Source organism: Dufourea novaeangliae, unplaced genomic scaffold, assembly GCF_001272555.1.
Source record: "Dufourea novaeangliae isolate 0120121106 unplaced genomic scaffold, ASM127255v1 scaffold8, whole genome shotgun sequence".
NCBI classification, from domain to species: domain Eukaryota; kingdom Metazoa; phylum Arthropoda; class Insecta; order Hymenoptera; family Halictidae; genus Dufourea; species Dufourea novaeangliae.
Window position 1 is genome coordinate 4,754,668 of NW_015373923.1, and position 16,711 is coordinate 4,771,378.

Here is a 16,711-nt window from a genome sequence, read left to right on the forward strand (position 1 = left end):
ATTGCCATACTGAGACTTAACATACCCTAATCATAGCAACCAAAACATAGTAATTTAAAATACGAGATATTCCTTAATTACATTCTTATTTTAGTTACCCTAGTTAATTAGAATTCTTTCGTTACATTCTTATTTTTGCGAAGCGTCTACGGATATACATGTATGATATACGTATATACAGAAAAAAAGAAGACTATATATTTTGTCAATCTAAATCTAGTATTTCTTGTGCAATGTTCAAATGTAGCTAGTACATGATAATTTTATAAGAGTGCCGTTACTGATAAAAATTATTCTAATTCTAATTACCAAAATTGTCTCTATTCTGGTTGAAGAAATTTCTGTATGTCTATATAGAATAGAATACATATTTACATTCATATTTTCGATTTTAATATAATACGAAAAGAAAGAAATACCGGATTATCGGAAGAAATTTGAAATCTATAATCTGTATTGTAAATGATTATCATTGAAATATCGAAAATGATAATGAATATATGTGAAAAGTATATATATTTAATAAATGCAAAGATAAAATACGTTCACTGTACTCTTTGATCTCTACTTTTTTTACAAATATTATTAATTATAATAGTTCTGTTTACGTTGAAATTAAAGTAATTTTTACACAAAAACTGTTTACGTAATTATTTACACAAGCCACGATACGACGATATTGACATTTCTACTATGTATCTCTCTGTTATCAAAGTAACATATATTTTTATGGGAGTCCTATCTTCCTTTTAGAAGCAGTAACTTGTAAAGAGGGGACATTAAACGAAGAAATAAAATTAGAGTGTCTTAAAAGTATATTGTCTTTACTGCGTAGATTGTATTCCTTGTTAAATAAACCACTAAAAAAAATCATCGGACCAAATCAAACCAAATTCAATCTACACAATTGACGTGATCTCGTGTCTGCATTACATTCTGATGGTCTTCTAAGATGAATAACAATTTCTTTAAAATATCGAAAACTTTTTGCGTGCAAACTTATAAATACATAGTTTATATAACGTTAAAATTAAATACATGTAATTTCTGTTGATCACGCGGGAACAATACAAGGTATTCTTAATTCACGATGCGGCGAAATAAGGCGCATGCGCTGGTTATTAAATGAAAACGTGGTAAGCTGTTTGTTTCATGTTTCCCCGGACCGCGGAACTCTCAGCTTTTCTTCGGCTGCATTTCTCGATTTTTGCTATAAAATTTCGTAAGTTTCATTTTCTACAAAGGTAAGACATTCTTTATCATCTTTCGAATGTTCAGTTCTTTAACTAAACGGGGTATACGAGTGGGTAACTGTGATGTGCAGTGGAATCGATTCGTTCTTACGAATTGCTGCTGTACTGTGCAGTTCTTGGTCGTATTTGATATATTTTAACGAAAGCAAAATAGAGTACATGTTCCACTTGTCTTCAGTCGGACAACAGAATCGTTTCGGTGTGTAGTGATTTGAACACGCCAAGATTTTCCTCGTCCTATCCGACGTGCACTCCCGTAATAGAACTCGCACGATTTGCGGTATGTTTTCCTCTTGAAAATCAATATTTCGAAGGGCCCGCAATCTAATTTCACCCCATGGCTCATGTGTCTCGACGCGCTGATTGCGGTACCAGTTACGTCCACTGAAATTCTCTGGTTTTGATATTACGAGCTCGTGATTTTGCTGATATTTCTATATAATTATATTTCCGGCTTTTGCGATCAGCTGTTCTTCGTTTGTCGCATAGTTGCCCGTCTGCGCTCTTTGGTTTGTGTATCCTCGTGCACGTCTCTTTAAACATTTGTGCTGTATTTAATTAAATTCGCTTGGTGAAAACGTTCACGAAAATTCGTGTTTAAACGTTTTTCTTGATATTAAGGATTTTTCGAATCATAATGGATTTTATCTGAAGGTTTTCATTTCTTTTGTAGCTTCTGAAGATGTTTAGATGAGAGTATATAATTCTTTTAAGTATGATATCATTTTCCATTCTTAGAACATTTGCCACAGGTATGAAATGACAACACAGCTAAACCAAATTTAAGTAATATATAGGTTTAGATGATGCTATGTTTAACTCTGCAATGACAGTTATTATTTTTAATTGTACGAGTCCCTGCATGCCGCTTTAGAGTTGACGATCAATACTGTATCACTTCACATTGAAACTCAGTTATTGTATCATGATTATTTCTAGGTGTTTGTAATATGCTTCAAAAAGGTCCACGTGCATTGGTTTTATGTGGGCCATCGGGAAGTGGAAAGAGTACACTGATAAAGCAGATGTTCGAGGAATTTCCAGAGAAGTTTGGCTTCTCTGTTTCTCATACCACTAGGAAACCCAGGCCTGGCGAAGAAGATGGAAAGCATTATTATTTTACAAACAAAGAAAAAATGCAGAAACAGATAGAACAGGGTGAATTCCTCGAAACTGCCACATTCAGTGGAAATTTGTATGGCACTAGGTAAATTGTTTGTAGAAAATAAATACGACAATTTGTCTGTTTTTGTTAACACACGTTTGATATGTTCAGTAAACGAGCAGTGGAAGATGTACAGAGAGAAGGTAAAATCTGTGTATTAGATATTGACATGCAAGGGGTGAAACAGATCAAGCAAAGTTCTTTAGATCCAATCTATGTGTTTGTTAAACCACCATCCATGGATGAGCTAGAGAAAAGATTACGAGATAGGCAGACAGAAACAGAAGAGTCTTTGCAACGTAGATTGTCTGCTGCAAGGACAGAAATAGAATACGGTATGTATGCATTCACTATCTACAGTGTACATGCAAAACAAGAAGATGATAACACACTTAATACTCGTCATAGGTGAGAAACCTGGTAACTTTGATATGATCATTATAAATGACAACCTTCCTAAGGCTTATGAAGAATTAAAAGAATTTATACTTACAAACATACAACAAAAATCGGAAGCAGGTACAGTATATTATAGAAAAATATGTTTATCCCCTAGAATCATCATCTGAAATCATTCGTATTTGGACGTTTAATATTGTTACAGAATCTTAAATGAATGCTTCCCAAGGATATACACTTTACTTGATATTAGATCGTAATTATTTTTCTACATCGTTATGTGACACATAGTAATCAGTGGTTACTATACGATGAAGTGCACGACGAAACTCATGTCCAAAGGACGAATCGCGGGATTTGAGAATAATGTTAGGTAGATAATTTTATACAGTAGTAAGTTGATTTTAAATATCGAAGAGTAAGTATTGTATAGGTACAGTACGCTTGAAATTTTTTATGCGTAGAATAATATAAAAATTCGACTAATAATTACTTAACTAGAAACACGTATTAGATGGAAGTTATAAATTCCTACAGTTTTTGACTAAAGTGAAGGGAAAGAATAGACCGATGTTAAGCTCTTTCAGTGATATTATTCGCACTCGTACAGATAAATGTTTCGTTTCATACAAATACCAAAAACACACGGTACAATTTTTCGAGTTGCAAATTAACATTTATTACCCTAAGAAACTGAAAGCTTGCACATCGTACAATTTCTTGGACAGAAATGACGGATGAGTATTCATTCGTTTGTTCTACAGTTTTACACGTTGTATGCTTGTTGAATACCGCCAGAGGGAAAAGAAATTTTATTTTTGCACGTGCAAAACCCTTAACACGGCGTACTGTTAAAATGATGAAGATGTATATGAGAGGTTGCGGTTGTAAGAATCTAAAATTGTTACTGTTTACGCGTGTCTTATAGCTGGTTTAACTGGTACCTGTACACAGTGACGTGAAAAATTTGTTACGATTCCAAGTGATAGCTAGACGTCTCGACGACTTACGTTACAGTAAAATAAGTGTTTGCATGTTGTACAAGTGTTTTGATTCAGTTCGATTACTTGGTGTCGGTGGTATGCCAGGGCGTGAAATGATTCTATATAAACGATATCTGACTGAACGTAATTGCGGAGGACTGACAGTTCGCGTGAAAACGGAACTGTAGACACAGATTAGATATCCGAAAGGGGGAGAAGATGAAAAATTGGATAATTAAATATAAATATTCTAGATGTAGCTAACTGAGACTATTCACCAAACGAAGTTGTGTTCCAATAGCGTAGGTTACTTATAAAAGTACTTGTGGTTTTGTCCCTGGTACTCGTCTTTATATCAGAAGTCATATACAAGTTCATTAAAACCATTCAGAATTAATTCATAGACTCAGTCGTATTCGATGTATCATGTCTCATCCAAGTGAAAAACAAACGAAAGTATATTCGTACACGGACATTCCTTTTAAGAATAATCGTTTAACTTTTCGAACGCGTAGTCTTTCACACGCGCGTTATTCATCGTGAACGTTTTCTCGAGAGAAAACTTTCGTTCCAAAATTAACCAACGAATTGCACTCTCACGACTCCCGGGAGAGAAAAAATGAACAACATTTTCGGAAGTTCTTCGCCTCACCATCGTTTCGCGTTTTTCCATACATCACATTCGCGTATGTTCTATTCACACATTTCAAGAATTATCCTCGTCGACATGTCTGTCGAACATTAAGCAGATGATTGTTGCTTCCACGATCGCGAGAGATGAATATTTTCCTATACATGGTTATCATTTATCAATACATGTATGGTTGAATCGTATAATAAGATAACGATTAAGTAGAGAGAAAATAAACGTAGCCGACGTATGTACACGTTGTTATAGCAAAATTGTACTATTGTTGTAGCATAATATATTGAATAAACATGTCAAAAAACAACTTATTGCAGAACCGTCGACGTTCCTGTATCCTTAATGAATTCTCCAACATTAGATGTACAAAGTGATTCAAAATGTGGACATGACTCTCAGTGATGTGACAGTAAAAATAGGTAAAGCTTATTAAGTTTACAATAAGAACATCAACTTCATAAACAATAAAATTTGTCCTACAACTTCATAAACAATAAACAACGTTTGAGGATCCTCTAGTTGCCCCAAGTACCCAAATGATTTCGTTTCACCTTACCCACACGTATCGGTTATCTTATAAAACCACCGACAATCAAAACAACAATCAAATACAATAAACACTTCTACTAATATTTCCCATTACTATTACGTGCTGAACTTCACGTTCCTGCTGTTTACAGGCACACAATTTACTTCATACGGATCTCACATCCTCGACATCTTCGATACCCAACCCCTTACGACTGATGACGTTTGGAATAATCGCGTTTCGGCCATTCCCCGTGATGATGCCGTGTCTTGTGCCTGGGCACCTCGCTGACCTCGATCGACGTCACCTTCACGTCCTTTCCCTCCTGTTCCTTCACCTCCTCGCGAATAAGATTGTCCCCGTAGCTTCTAGGCACGGGCTCTTTCGTCGTCACCTTCGTCTCTGACACGGTCTGCGCTTTGGCCTCCACCGACGTGGTCGGTTTCTTCGAGAAAATGTACTTGATCACCTGAGGTCGTGGCGCGAAGATGTTCTCCGTCGGATAAGGCTCTATTATCCTTTCGTTCTTAATTGCCTCCAACGGAGAAGAATCGCCATTGGCTACAGGAATCGCCTCGACGTCCTGCGAAGCTCGATCTTGATATCGAATCGATCCAAAACTGTCCCTTCCAGCCAGATCGCGTGGTGTTAATCTTCTCACCGTGTCCACTCGATCACCAGATCGTATCCTGGCTTGTTCACCAATTTCCTCGTACAGCTCGAAGTCACGACCACCTTCGAACGCGTCTGATAGACTCGACCCAATTCCGCGAACCGTCTGCTCGATCCCGTATCCTCGTTCAGGCACCAGGATCCGACGCCGATACAGGGGATGATTCTGGTATTTGGCGCGGTCCAAGTAACTCTCGATGGCGTTCCAGTTCTCTAGATCGCGGGTAATCGCTCGTCTGGCCAGGCTGGAGATCTCCTTTATATCGACGGAACGATCGTTCGTCTGCGGAGGAAAACTTTGCGTGTCCTGTGGAGGACTTCGTGCTAGGTTACGTTGGTTCTCCAGCTGAACCGTGTCGTCTGAGTACATCAGACGTTGGGAGGGCACCTGGTAGGTCTTCTCCAGGATAGCTCCATGGTCGAAGAACTGTTTCTCTTGGTAGTTACCGCGGGAGTCCTCGTTAGCGTCTGGATAATAGGCTTCGTAGACCACTGGCCCTCTGTCGAGGTCGTAACTCTCGTAGCTGGAATTAAATTCCATGAACATTCGATTTTGTGTAAGTTGGTAGTTTATTCATATTAACCGTATTATTGATTGTGTAGTGTTCCATTTTAATACAGAGAAATGGAATGGATTTGTTATTGGTATTCATGTCTAGCTCGAGTGGTTAGTTCTTGGGAGACAGATTTCGAAGTTACTGCTGAGGATAGGATGTTTTCTATCTGTCTTAGTTTTCATTTCAGAAGTATAAGGGTTGCTGGTACATCTAGCTTGAGCCTCTAGTCCTTGAGTGGCAATGACCTCGAAGTTATTGCTGAGAATGCAATTCATGAATCTATTCAATTTAATAATAACGTATATTGAAGTTGAATTGAACGATCAATGCCAGAGGCAATAGAGTAATAGAATGCCTCCCATCTATATTTGTTCCCACCCCCTTCTGCTTGGACGCACGTGTTTCGACAGTACAAGAACGGAATGTGTCCACCCCGAGCACGAAATTTTTGTCACGTCCGCAGCGCTTTCATTCGTCTTCCGTTTTCCTCACTGCGGCGAAGACAATTTCCAACCGAGGGTCACAAACTTCTATCCCCCTCCTCGAAAAGAAACTGCATGGATATCGCTTTAGAATTCGGATCGATGGGTGGTTGCACATCTTGTCAACGAGCCCCAGATGCTACTCAAATAGCACATGATACCTTGAAGACGTCCATTTTACGGCTATTTTAGGTTTAGGGCGTCTTTAAGTCGTCTTTAAGGCGTCATCTGCTATCTGGTTGTTATTTATACGAGCATTACATAATTCCAGGAACATATACACAGTGAATACATACATATAGTACAGTGAATCCTCGATGAATGCGACACGAGCAACGGCGTTAATCACACCACTGATAGAATCCTCCTCCCAGACAGCACATGACGCCTTAAAGACGCCTATTTTACGGCTATTTTAAGTCTAGGACGTCTTTAAGCCGTCATGTACTGTCTGGGCTGTGGAACCAATCAGAACAGAGTAAACAGAAGCTAAGCAGAGATTCTTCGGGCAAAAAATAAATTTGTGAGAGGCCGAAAACCTTTTCGCCTTGCCATGATCCTCCGAAGTGGAACCGAGTATGTCACATTCATCGAGAGATTACTGTATTCGTTTCTTATACAAATAAGTGCATTCCATCTCGATGCTTCAAGTTATTCGCATGGCGTAGACGATGATTCTTGTGGCAACTAATGGAAGTGAAATACGCACCGGTGTGTGTCGGGATTCCAAGCGACGACGACTGGTGATATTCCTGGCGGATGGGAAAACACAATTAATGCAGTATACACTAAAATAATTTTGTCGGAAGGGAGACGAGGAATTCGGGACGAAAGATATACTCTGGCAGCAAGAATTTCCGAATTACCCTTAAGGATTGGAGGGAATAGGTTTAAGACAAGCTAAGAGTTAAGAATTTGACTAATTGTTAACTGATGAACGTTAAGATCGAATCTGGAAACAATTTGCGAGGCTATACTGCGTCGCGATAACTACAAAAGCACCCGAAAAAGTTCAATTCTATTATGTATTGCGGTTATAATAACAACGAACCAAATAGAGATAAATGAACACTCAAGTGATTTTGTAATTACATCTCAATGTCGTATTTTAAATGATAATATTAATACATATTCGGCAAATGAAATAAATGTAATTAATAAATGTAATTAAATTGGAAAGAAAAAATACAGGTTTCACCTAGTGAAAATGAACAAGGAATTGAAAAAAATAACGTCCGTTCACTGATACGTGTTTGTTTACTGATGCTTGTTAATGTTTCTTCAGGAAAAGATAGATTGATGTTAGTTAAGCAAACATTTAGATAATCAATCTACGGGCCAAAGGAATACAAATTCAGCATAATATAACGAAAATTCAACCAAGAAAACAGCAAATATTCTTTCAAGTCCTAACTCCGAAACTTGGAAAGATTTCTTTCTTCTTAAAGGTTGTATCTCCAAATACCAATAACAATTGAAAATTTACGTTGACAATAAGATGAAATTCCGTTAAATATTGTAACAAATAGCTATACGGTAGACGATATTATAGTGTGTGTCATTTATTTCACTACTTTCCTGTTTCTATAATATCAAACTTCGTAAACATTAAATTCAATTTTAAAATTGTTATTCTCGTGTATAAACTAGTGGAGATCGAACAATTAAGAACTACAGCGACGAATTTAAGAAGGAACGTCGATTATCGAGAGAATCACGTGAAAAATAGGTGAATGAAGAACACAGAGGGATACGGTCCAGGTGAGATTTGTGCTCGATCTGGCTTTATAATCACCTACCTATCAGAATCGTTATCGCTGTCGTCGTGAGCAGACACTCTTTAAGATCCATGATCCTATCTCGGAGCAAACGACAACTGAGCTTCGTTCCGAGGGACGTGCGCGCGTATTTTCAGATGTCCCTAAAATAAACCGCCATTTCCTTTGGGCCTCGCTGACTAATTCTCTTCGTAGAGCATACACCCGTGCACTGGAACACACGAACAGGCGATCTCCACTAAGATAACAAGCGTATTTATTCAGCGATGGTAAATTAATCGCGACCATTTCCACGCGTCTATAGAGTGGTCTTTTTCCGAAAATCTGGCCTGAAAACTCATTCGGGATTTTAATAAAAATTGGTATTCTCATATTTTTGGTTTTGCTAAATTCGAATGTCTTATCAAAAAAGCAAAATTCATAATGAAAGCGCTTAATACCACTGGCATAAATGTTGTTTTTAACCATTTAACGACCAGACCCTTAAATCGTTGCTTCAAAATTATGAGACATGTATAATATACATATTTAATTAGAGTATAATTTACATTATAGTATTGCGATAGGGTTTAGGATATATTTTAACTGGAACGAGTACAATTTCACTGGAAATAATTTCTGAAAAGGGATTTCTTCCCGAGCAACGGGAAACTACAAGTGAGTTTCGTGTTCGTTCATCGTTGTCATCATTAATGGAGTATTAATGGACGTTGTAGTATCTGAAAGAATGCAGCGAAATGGAAATGTCAGAGGAGAGCAAAGTTTTGATAAGCTTGGAAACATGGAAAGAATCATCTCGATTTTTCCAAGCCAGTTCGTTCTGCTTTTTCCAATTGAGAAATGTTTAATACCCTTTGAATAAGAAATAATACGAGAAAATATATTCCAAATACTAATTATACTTTATGATTAGGTATTGAAATTATAATAGTGCTTTTGGCGGAATTTATGTTAAATATTATTTCCCATACATTTTATGTTCTCCTATATTATATTAAATTTTACTATATGTTATGTAATATTGTTATATTGTAGAATTAATTAACGATCGTCTTTAAGACGTTCAGATTAGGTCGTAAGATGTTCAGACCTAAAATGGACGTGAAATGGACGTTTTGAAGACGTTGTGTGTTATCTGGGTTTAATTCACTATACATTTAACGCTGATAGAGTGTTAATCAATTTAAAAGAATCCACAGAAACGTAAAGACAAGATTCCCACTAACAAAAAGGGATATGAATAACCTCAAAAAAAAAATGATTTTCACAGAAAAATGGTGGAACACAACTTGCCTAAAGGGAAGAATCTTTAAAATCCATCCACCGTTGGCAAGCCGTTCCCACCCCTAAATCACCGTCCATCCTGGGAAACTGAAAATATCCGGGATCGAAAAAGGGGGTCGTGCGTAATAGCCAATCGCGCTATTGTTTACCCCGCATCCCCAATTTGCTCGTTTCCCGTCCCCTTTCTTTCTGAGACGACACTTTAGATCAAAACTCGCCGGCTGATCAGCTACTCGGGACTTGTTGACTCTGAACCCCGTTTCACCCCCGTTCGAGGATTTAGATCAGGCGATTGCCCCATGGTCGTGTCGGTTCAACGATACTAGGACTCACGGAGAGCATGTTTAACGGAAGTGACTTGTTCCTCGAGAAGACCTGGTTTGAAATTCTCGCCTTTATCCAGGCGAGTGCGTCGATGAAAATTTAATAATGAAGCAGGGGCGTAGCCAGGGAGCCCCTCCCCAGAGAAGAAAAACAGATAATTTAATTATTTTAATTAGTAGAATAATTTCAATGTAATGGTTTGGATACAAAGATTTGAAAATGAGCAGTAAAATTTTGTAAAGTAATACTTCTAATAATACTAGTACTACTATCGTATCGCTAGTTGATACTTTAGTATCACTAGTCTTAATATGTTATCACTAGTTCGCGGTTAGTAGTTAGTGATGGTTAGTAGGTATTGGTGGTTAGTGACATTGGTGGTTACCCTCGATATGGATCGCACGTTGTTTCCTAGGGTGGAAATTATTGGCGTGATTATTGGCTGAAACTAGCGAAGGTATTCTTGACATTGATGGATATCGAACTGGGTGTTTATTGAGAGTGTTCGATCGATTTATCGAACGGAGAACACGTTGGAGTGAATATGGTGAACAAAGTGTTTATGGGAGGAAATTGTAGTACAGGAGAATCGTTGGCGAGAAATTCGAAGGAATGTTTGACGATGGATTATGCGACAAATAGGTGGGGTAGAAACCTGTTGGTAGAGGAAACGTGGAAATATTAAGGAGAAGGGCAAATATACGTAGGTCCTTGAAGTTGAAACGATGTAAAGATAAAACGGAAAACGAAGTTATTTAACTATAATTACCTCTGTTTTCCAGAACCTTCTAGATTTTGGTAGTTATAATTGATTTCATTCATGTGCTTTCTATGGAGCTCTTAATTACTCGATTCACTGAATTTTTCCCTTAATCCTCGCGACATTCCTTGAACGCCACCTTATGGAACATGGCCTCATGGCCGCCATTACAGTGTCATCGTGAGCGCCTTCATACGTCTGACCCGAAATCAGACTTAATTAACGTTCCAGGCGTGGTTGTAACACTTCAATCAGAATTGGAATCGTTAACAGGAAGGACGGTTGGTTGGAAAAAGTTATTAATTAACGGGAGCGAAAATGTTGCATTGTCCCGAATTGAATAGTCGAACGGCGGATTCTGGTTTCGAACTGCCACACGACTAATTATAAACCGACACGAATCAGCCATAATTATTAAAATTATGAAAATCCTGACGGAGTACAGTCACAAATAACCTGTATGACATTTCGTTGTGGTAACAGACAATTAACGTGCACGAGAAAATACGGTATAAATCCGCGAACGAAAATGAAGTTACGATTTACCATGTACGCCGAAAATGGACTGCAAGAAATATTGAACAAACCGGTTTTATTCGAAATCCCATCCCAACGATAAATCCAAAATAAAAGCGAAGACCAAGAAGAATATTCCGACAAGGAGTGCAAAACATGGTGAAGGTTGAAAGAACAAGGCGATAAGAAATAGGGCAAAATAAGGGGGGGGGGCGGAAACGAAACGGTGATTAACCAGAAACCATTCGCGGTTCCGGTCGTTCCAGAGGAATTGGGGTTGCGACGGTGAGGTGAGAAAGAAAAACAGGCTCAATTGTCCGGCAACGTCCTGGGCAACAATCCTCGAGTTAATGACCTGTCACGCTGGTTGACGTGGAGAAGCCCCCATCTCCCCCTGTAATCGCGATGCAAACCTTCCCTCGATTTGCTCGAGGTAAACACACACATACCTGGGGGGTGAACACTAAAAAAGCGGCGCGAGGAACGTTTCCATTTTGGCCGTGGTTCCTCCTCGTCGATGTGGCTTAAGTAGCGAGACCTCACGCCTGCCAGACAGATCCGTCGTTCCTCGCCGAACAAACCGGGAATCCGTCCAAACGAAAAGGTAAAATTATTTAGTATAAAAATATTTAGTTTACACAGATAATTTGCACATAATCAATACCTTGAATGGATTAAAATGAAAATCTAAACTGATTGATTATTTGTAAGATTATTTCAAGGTCATCTCAAGGTCACTTTTATTTAATACGAACGTTCTAGAACTTTGAGTCGGGTGGTCGTAATTGTAAACCGCCGAATTTTTCGATACAGTCGGTACACATGATGAACAAACGAATTTGTATTTCCACCTAATGACATGTCATTTTTCACCGAACTGTTCTCGATCACTTTATGACACTACGAAAACGTTAACGATGGTGTTCTTTATCCTCGATAACGTTTTTCTAAGCTCTATGTATCATATATGACAAAATATGACGGTTGTTTTACGAGCGCAAAAAACTAGTCAAGCATATACCATATACCCACCATTATTCTTGACCTCGAGGGCTATGGTGGCGATACCGAAGGGAAATTAAAAGCAGCACGTTTTTCATTATTTCCTTTTTTCCAACGTTCCTTTTTGTCGGGTTGTTCTATTGTATCAGTTTGTACGTAGCTGCACGAATTCGTTTTTCTCCCCTTCACGGTAAAAGAAATTTCAATTCGCGTGCGATGGGGTATGTCCGAAGCGCGCGCGAGTGCTTCGAAAGAAAAGTATTAAATATTCTCGTAGACCGTGTTATCGTTATCGATCAATTTCATCATTAGCTAATAAATGCTCGCAGACCCTGTTATCGTTATCGATCAGTCAGGGATGGAATATATCGCTCAGTGTTTTTTGCACGTTCGCGACGTAATTGTAAAATAGGCAAAAGGAAAAAAAAACACCGCGTTTATATACCGAACACTCGATCGTGCAACCATCACTCGTCGTGTCTCGTTCGATCGAGCAACATTTTCCAGTACATAACTATACATTCTCGGTGAACAAATATCGAGAGCACGTCTATAATTTATTGTAATTCTCGTTCAAATGATATGGGACCTGAAGGAAAGCTTCTCAAAAAGCCATCGACAACGCTGTAAGTAATAACACGAACCGCTACGTATGCGTCGTTTCCGGTAAATACAATAAATCCTCGATGAGTGCTCGAAAGCTTCTAATGAGGTTCAGTACAGTGACAGAACTTGGAATTCGGAAACCAATGATATCTGTTTCAGCCGTATATGGTCATTAGTTTATGAAATTGCTATTATTTCAAACGAATTGACAATACTTTTATTTTCAAATAATTGTAAACAAAATTCCGAAATGAATTATTTCTTATTTTCATTGCAAATAAAATTTGTCCTGGTTTGTGTCACCATTCCCGGGAAAAAATGAGGGATAACGATGGTCTTCTAGCCTTTAGTAACCTAAACCTGTTCTTTTTATTGTCGAACCAGGTGATTTACGACAGTTCGGTGTTCGTAGGCTTCCGCGTTCCTCCCATCGACCCGACCGATTACAGCCTCGGGAACGATACTCCTCTTAGATTCTAATCTCATCGGCCTTCTTATCTTTACAGGCTTCCGTCGAACACCGCCGCCCCCTGAATATTTACGCGACGTCGAAAGCCCCAGCGGTCGGAAGCACGACCGCATCCGGAAGTTGATGGCAAGAGCTCATGGCGTCGATCCTGATCCTCTTGCGCTCGACTGTCATTCCGAAAAGGGTTCCACGATCCCCGAAGAAGATCAACCAGTCGCCGAATATCTGCTCCTTTGACGAACAAGGAAACCTCCATTCCTGTGTTTCACGTATAAAATCCAGGAAGATCTAGGAAGATCGCGAGTGAATCAAGCAAGTGCTCAACAACAATGAAGTCCCCATCAACGTGCTCAATACTCTTCTGTATCTTGATCCTGATTCGATCTTCTTTGCCTTTGCAGCAAACCATTTACACCGAGAATCCGCCATCTTTATCGATGGTAGAAACCCAGAATCTAAGAACCATGCTGAACTTCATTCGCCACTGTCCTGATTTTCGTCCCCTAACGCTGTCCATAATTTTACCAGAGTTTCCATCGAGCTTCGCAGACTTCTTGCTAGATTACGTCGGTCTGAACACGATCGAGGCCTACAAGATCCGGTTCAGGGACCTGTCGCTGAAGGTGGCACGGATGAACAGCGAGCAGCTCACCTGGACCATCGTCGTCGAGGACGTTTACAGTCTGTACATCTTCATCTATTGGCAGCCTAGGCTTTGGAGGACTGGGAATCAGTATCTGATCATTTTCACGCGGAAAGGGGTCACGGTGCAGTGGAGGGATATCCTGAACAAGCTCTGGAGGAAGTACAGCGTCTACAGGGCGTTGGTGGTCTCTGTTCAGGACGATTTCCGATGTCTGATCGGGTACATGCCATTCGAGAAGTACAACGATGATTTTGGTAATGTTCGCAGAGTATGTCTAGATAGACACGATTCTTTTGATGAAGATTCCCAGGGCTCCTATAATGGGTCCTTGGAGATCTATACAGATGACAATTCAAGACGTTCGATGATCGACAAAGTCTCCATGAAGTATACTCGACTGTTCGAGAGTTTTCACAGGATGAACAACTATCCGTTGAAAGTGTTCGTGTTCGAGTCACTGTTGATGAACGTCTCCTATGATCAAGAAGGATTGAAACTGGGCAACCTGGACGGTCGCATGGTCTACGCCCTGGAGGAAACGCTGGGTGCCAAGTTCCGTGTGACGGCCATAAAGAAACGTGACTTCAAACACGAAGATCCGTTCGATAGGTCGTTGAGGGACATCGAGACTGGAAAGGTGGAGATAGTGATCACTGGTTTTTTCGTCAAGACGTACATCAAACACACGGAATTCCATTTCACCTCGTCCCTCTACGAGGACAAACTGTGCTTCCTCTCGCCTGACTCTGGCCTGGTGCCTAAAGCATACATGCCATTCCTGCCTTTCGAGAAGGCTCTATGGTTCCTTCTTATAGTATACAACATCCTGATCACGTTACTCTGGTATATCTTCAAACGTGTCAACGAATCATTTCAGAGGACAGGATCAGAGGACCTTGCAACGAATGTTATTCCAAAAGGTAGCATAGAGGGTCCACTAAACGGATTACAAACCAGATCGATCGATCTAGTCAATCTATCATCCGATACCAGGAGACCCTCTTCCTCTAGGCAGCTTCGAAGACGTTCCAACAATTTCACCGATAATTCAGCGATGTCGAAACATCGAGCAGATCCACCGGAAGTCCCCAGGTATCTGTTGCGGTTCTTCTGTTTCTTCGAGATGTTCTGCTACCCGTTCCAAGCCAGAGGCACGCCAGCACAAAAAGCCCTGCTGGTCGGCGCCCTGTTCTTCGGTTTGATCGTGAACGGTGTCTACCAAAGCTGCTTGGTGTCCAGTCTCAGCAAACCGTTTCACTATCCTCAGCTGCAAACCCTAGAGGATGTGATCGATTCAGGAAAAATGCTGATCACGAAGTACGCGAACTTGAAGAGTGCGTTTTTAGACGACACGCCGCTGGGCATGAAGCTCGATCAAATGATCCACGTGATCAGCTCGTTAAGAAAGACCAAGGACATGGTCGCGTTCGACAAAAAGATCGCCATCACCAGGTATTATACGATGTTGCTCGGGGATTACGCGTACTACGACAAAGATGGCAATCCGTTGCTGTACGTGGTTGATGAGTGTCCAATGAACTACAGGATCTCCTATGTGCTCAGATCCCATTCCCCTTATACGGAACGGGTGAATTTTATACTGTTGAGATTGCGCGAGGCTGGACTCCCTGGCTTCTGGATGGAGAACAGGATATATCCGTTGAAGATCGTCAAGATGAGACGGAAGGTGAGGACAGAAGAGAGGACGATCAAGCTCACCGTGGACCACTACTCGCTCACATTTTTACTGCTGTTCGGTGGTTTGCTGGTGTCCACGCTGATGTTTTTCGTCGAGGTGTATGCGGCTGGAAAAGCGAAGAGGGGATAAGAAATCTTGTCTTGTGAATTTTATTTTAGGTGGCTTGAAGACACTTCCGTGGATATAGAGGATATTTCTGTCCGGTCGTAAAGAAAGAAACTGTTTTATCGACGACGTAAAATGGTAAGGGAATATATCGTTCCTGGAAGTGACTTAAAGCATAGATTTGGTAGCACCTGGGGAATCCAAGATGGAGAATATTTGAATCGAACTATACGACCTGTGTGTAATATGGTTTAATCATTTCCGAAAGTATACTATTTTCGAAGTAATTTTATGGACATATTAAAGTGAAACACCGTAAAATAATACGGTTTTACTGGCGATGTGAAGTTTTAAGACAATTTCGTTCTTGGAGGATATAAGGCATGGATTTCGTAGCACCTGCTGAATTCAAGATGGCGGCCCTATGAACCGACGTAAGTATGTACAAAGTTTAATTATTTTGGTTATATATATAACGTGCACTACGGACGTTTATAGACATGTTAGGCGGATTCTTAGATAACTTCCAGTTTTCCTTTTTACAATCCATTATCGTGATCCTCTTTAAATCTAATTAAAGCAAGATACGAACAAGTTCCTTTGATGTACATAGATACAGGAATCGATCTCTGGTATGAAACTTTTCCTATCTTTCTTATCCCGCAGATGTAAAACTTCAGGTAACTTCTAGAATAAAAGTACAACCATCGTGAAGTTAACAAGAGGGTAATTGCTTCGATAATCATTTCTCCCTTAACTTTGTCCACCTTTTTATACAAAGCAACGGTAATTTCGAGTATCGAAGCCGGCATGAACTGTACACAATTCTCTCCCGT

General features: G+C 39.7%; 2 protein-coding genes across 5 annotated transcripts; one reads left to right on the top strand and one right to left on the bottom strand.

Annotated features, from left to right (window-relative positions):
* Positions 1-1,167: 1,167 nt before the first annotated feature.
* Positions 1,168-3,378, top strand: LOC107194720 (guanylate kinase). 4 transcript variants are annotated; one of them, XM_015584391.1, is made up of 5 exons: positions 1,168-1,222; positions 2,193-2,460; positions 2,530-2,753; positions 2,827-2,937; positions 3,023-3,378. In XM_015584391.1, exons 2-5 carry the CDS (start codon positions 2,204-2,206, stop codon positions 3,028-3,030), a joined length of 600 nt encoding a protein of 199 aa, XP_015439877.1. In that variant the 5' UTR covers positions 1,168-1,222; positions 2,193-2,203; the 3' UTR covers positions 3,031-3,378. The 4 variants fall into 4 exon arrangements, with proteins under 4 accessions (XP_015439877.1, XP_015439878.1, XP_015439879.1 ...); XM_015584392.1 differs by having other exon boundaries at positions 1,176-1,244; XM_015584393.1 differs by lacking the exon at positions 1,168-1,222 and adding an exon at positions 1,421-1,452.
* A 1,805-nt stretch (positions 3,379-5,183) lies between these two features.
* On the bottom strand, positions 5,184-8,537 carry LOC107194594. Its single transcript, XM_015584237.1, has 3 exons — positions 8,486-8,537; positions 7,396-7,438; positions 5,184-6,171 (listed from the first exon to the last, which is right to left on the bottom strand). Exons 1-3 carry the CDS (start codon positions 8,535-8,537, stop codon positions 5,184-5,186), a joined length of 1,083 nt encoding a protein of 360 aa, XP_015439723.1.
* Positions 8,538-16,711: the final 8,174 nt, after the last annotated feature.

Bases quoted from the DNA above. Each gene is read 5' to 3' on its own strand.
- LOC107194720 (XM_015584389.1), top strand. From the start codon at position 1,969: ATGATATCATTTTCCATTCTTAGAACATTTGCCACAG. The intron at 2,461-2,529 runs GTAAATTGTTTG...TGATATGTTCAG, and splicing joins GGAAATTTGTATGGCACTAG to TAAACGAGCAGTGGAAGATG. The intron at 2,754-2,826 runs GTATGTATGCAT...TACTCGTCATAG, and splicing joins AAGGACAGAAATAGAATACG to GTGAGAAACCTGGTAACTTT.
- LOC107194594 (XM_015584237.1), bottom strand. From the start codon at position 8,537: ATGGATCTTAAAGAGTGTCTGCTCACGACGACAGCGATAACGATTCTG. The intron at 7,439-8,485 runs GTAGGTGATTAT...CCCATCCGCCAG, and splicing joins AGCGATAACGATTCTGATAG to GAATATCACCAGTCGTCGTC. The intron at 6,172-7,395 runs GTGCGTATTTCA...ATTTAATTCCAG, and splicing joins TGGAATCCCGACACACACCG to CTACGAGAGTTACGACCTCG.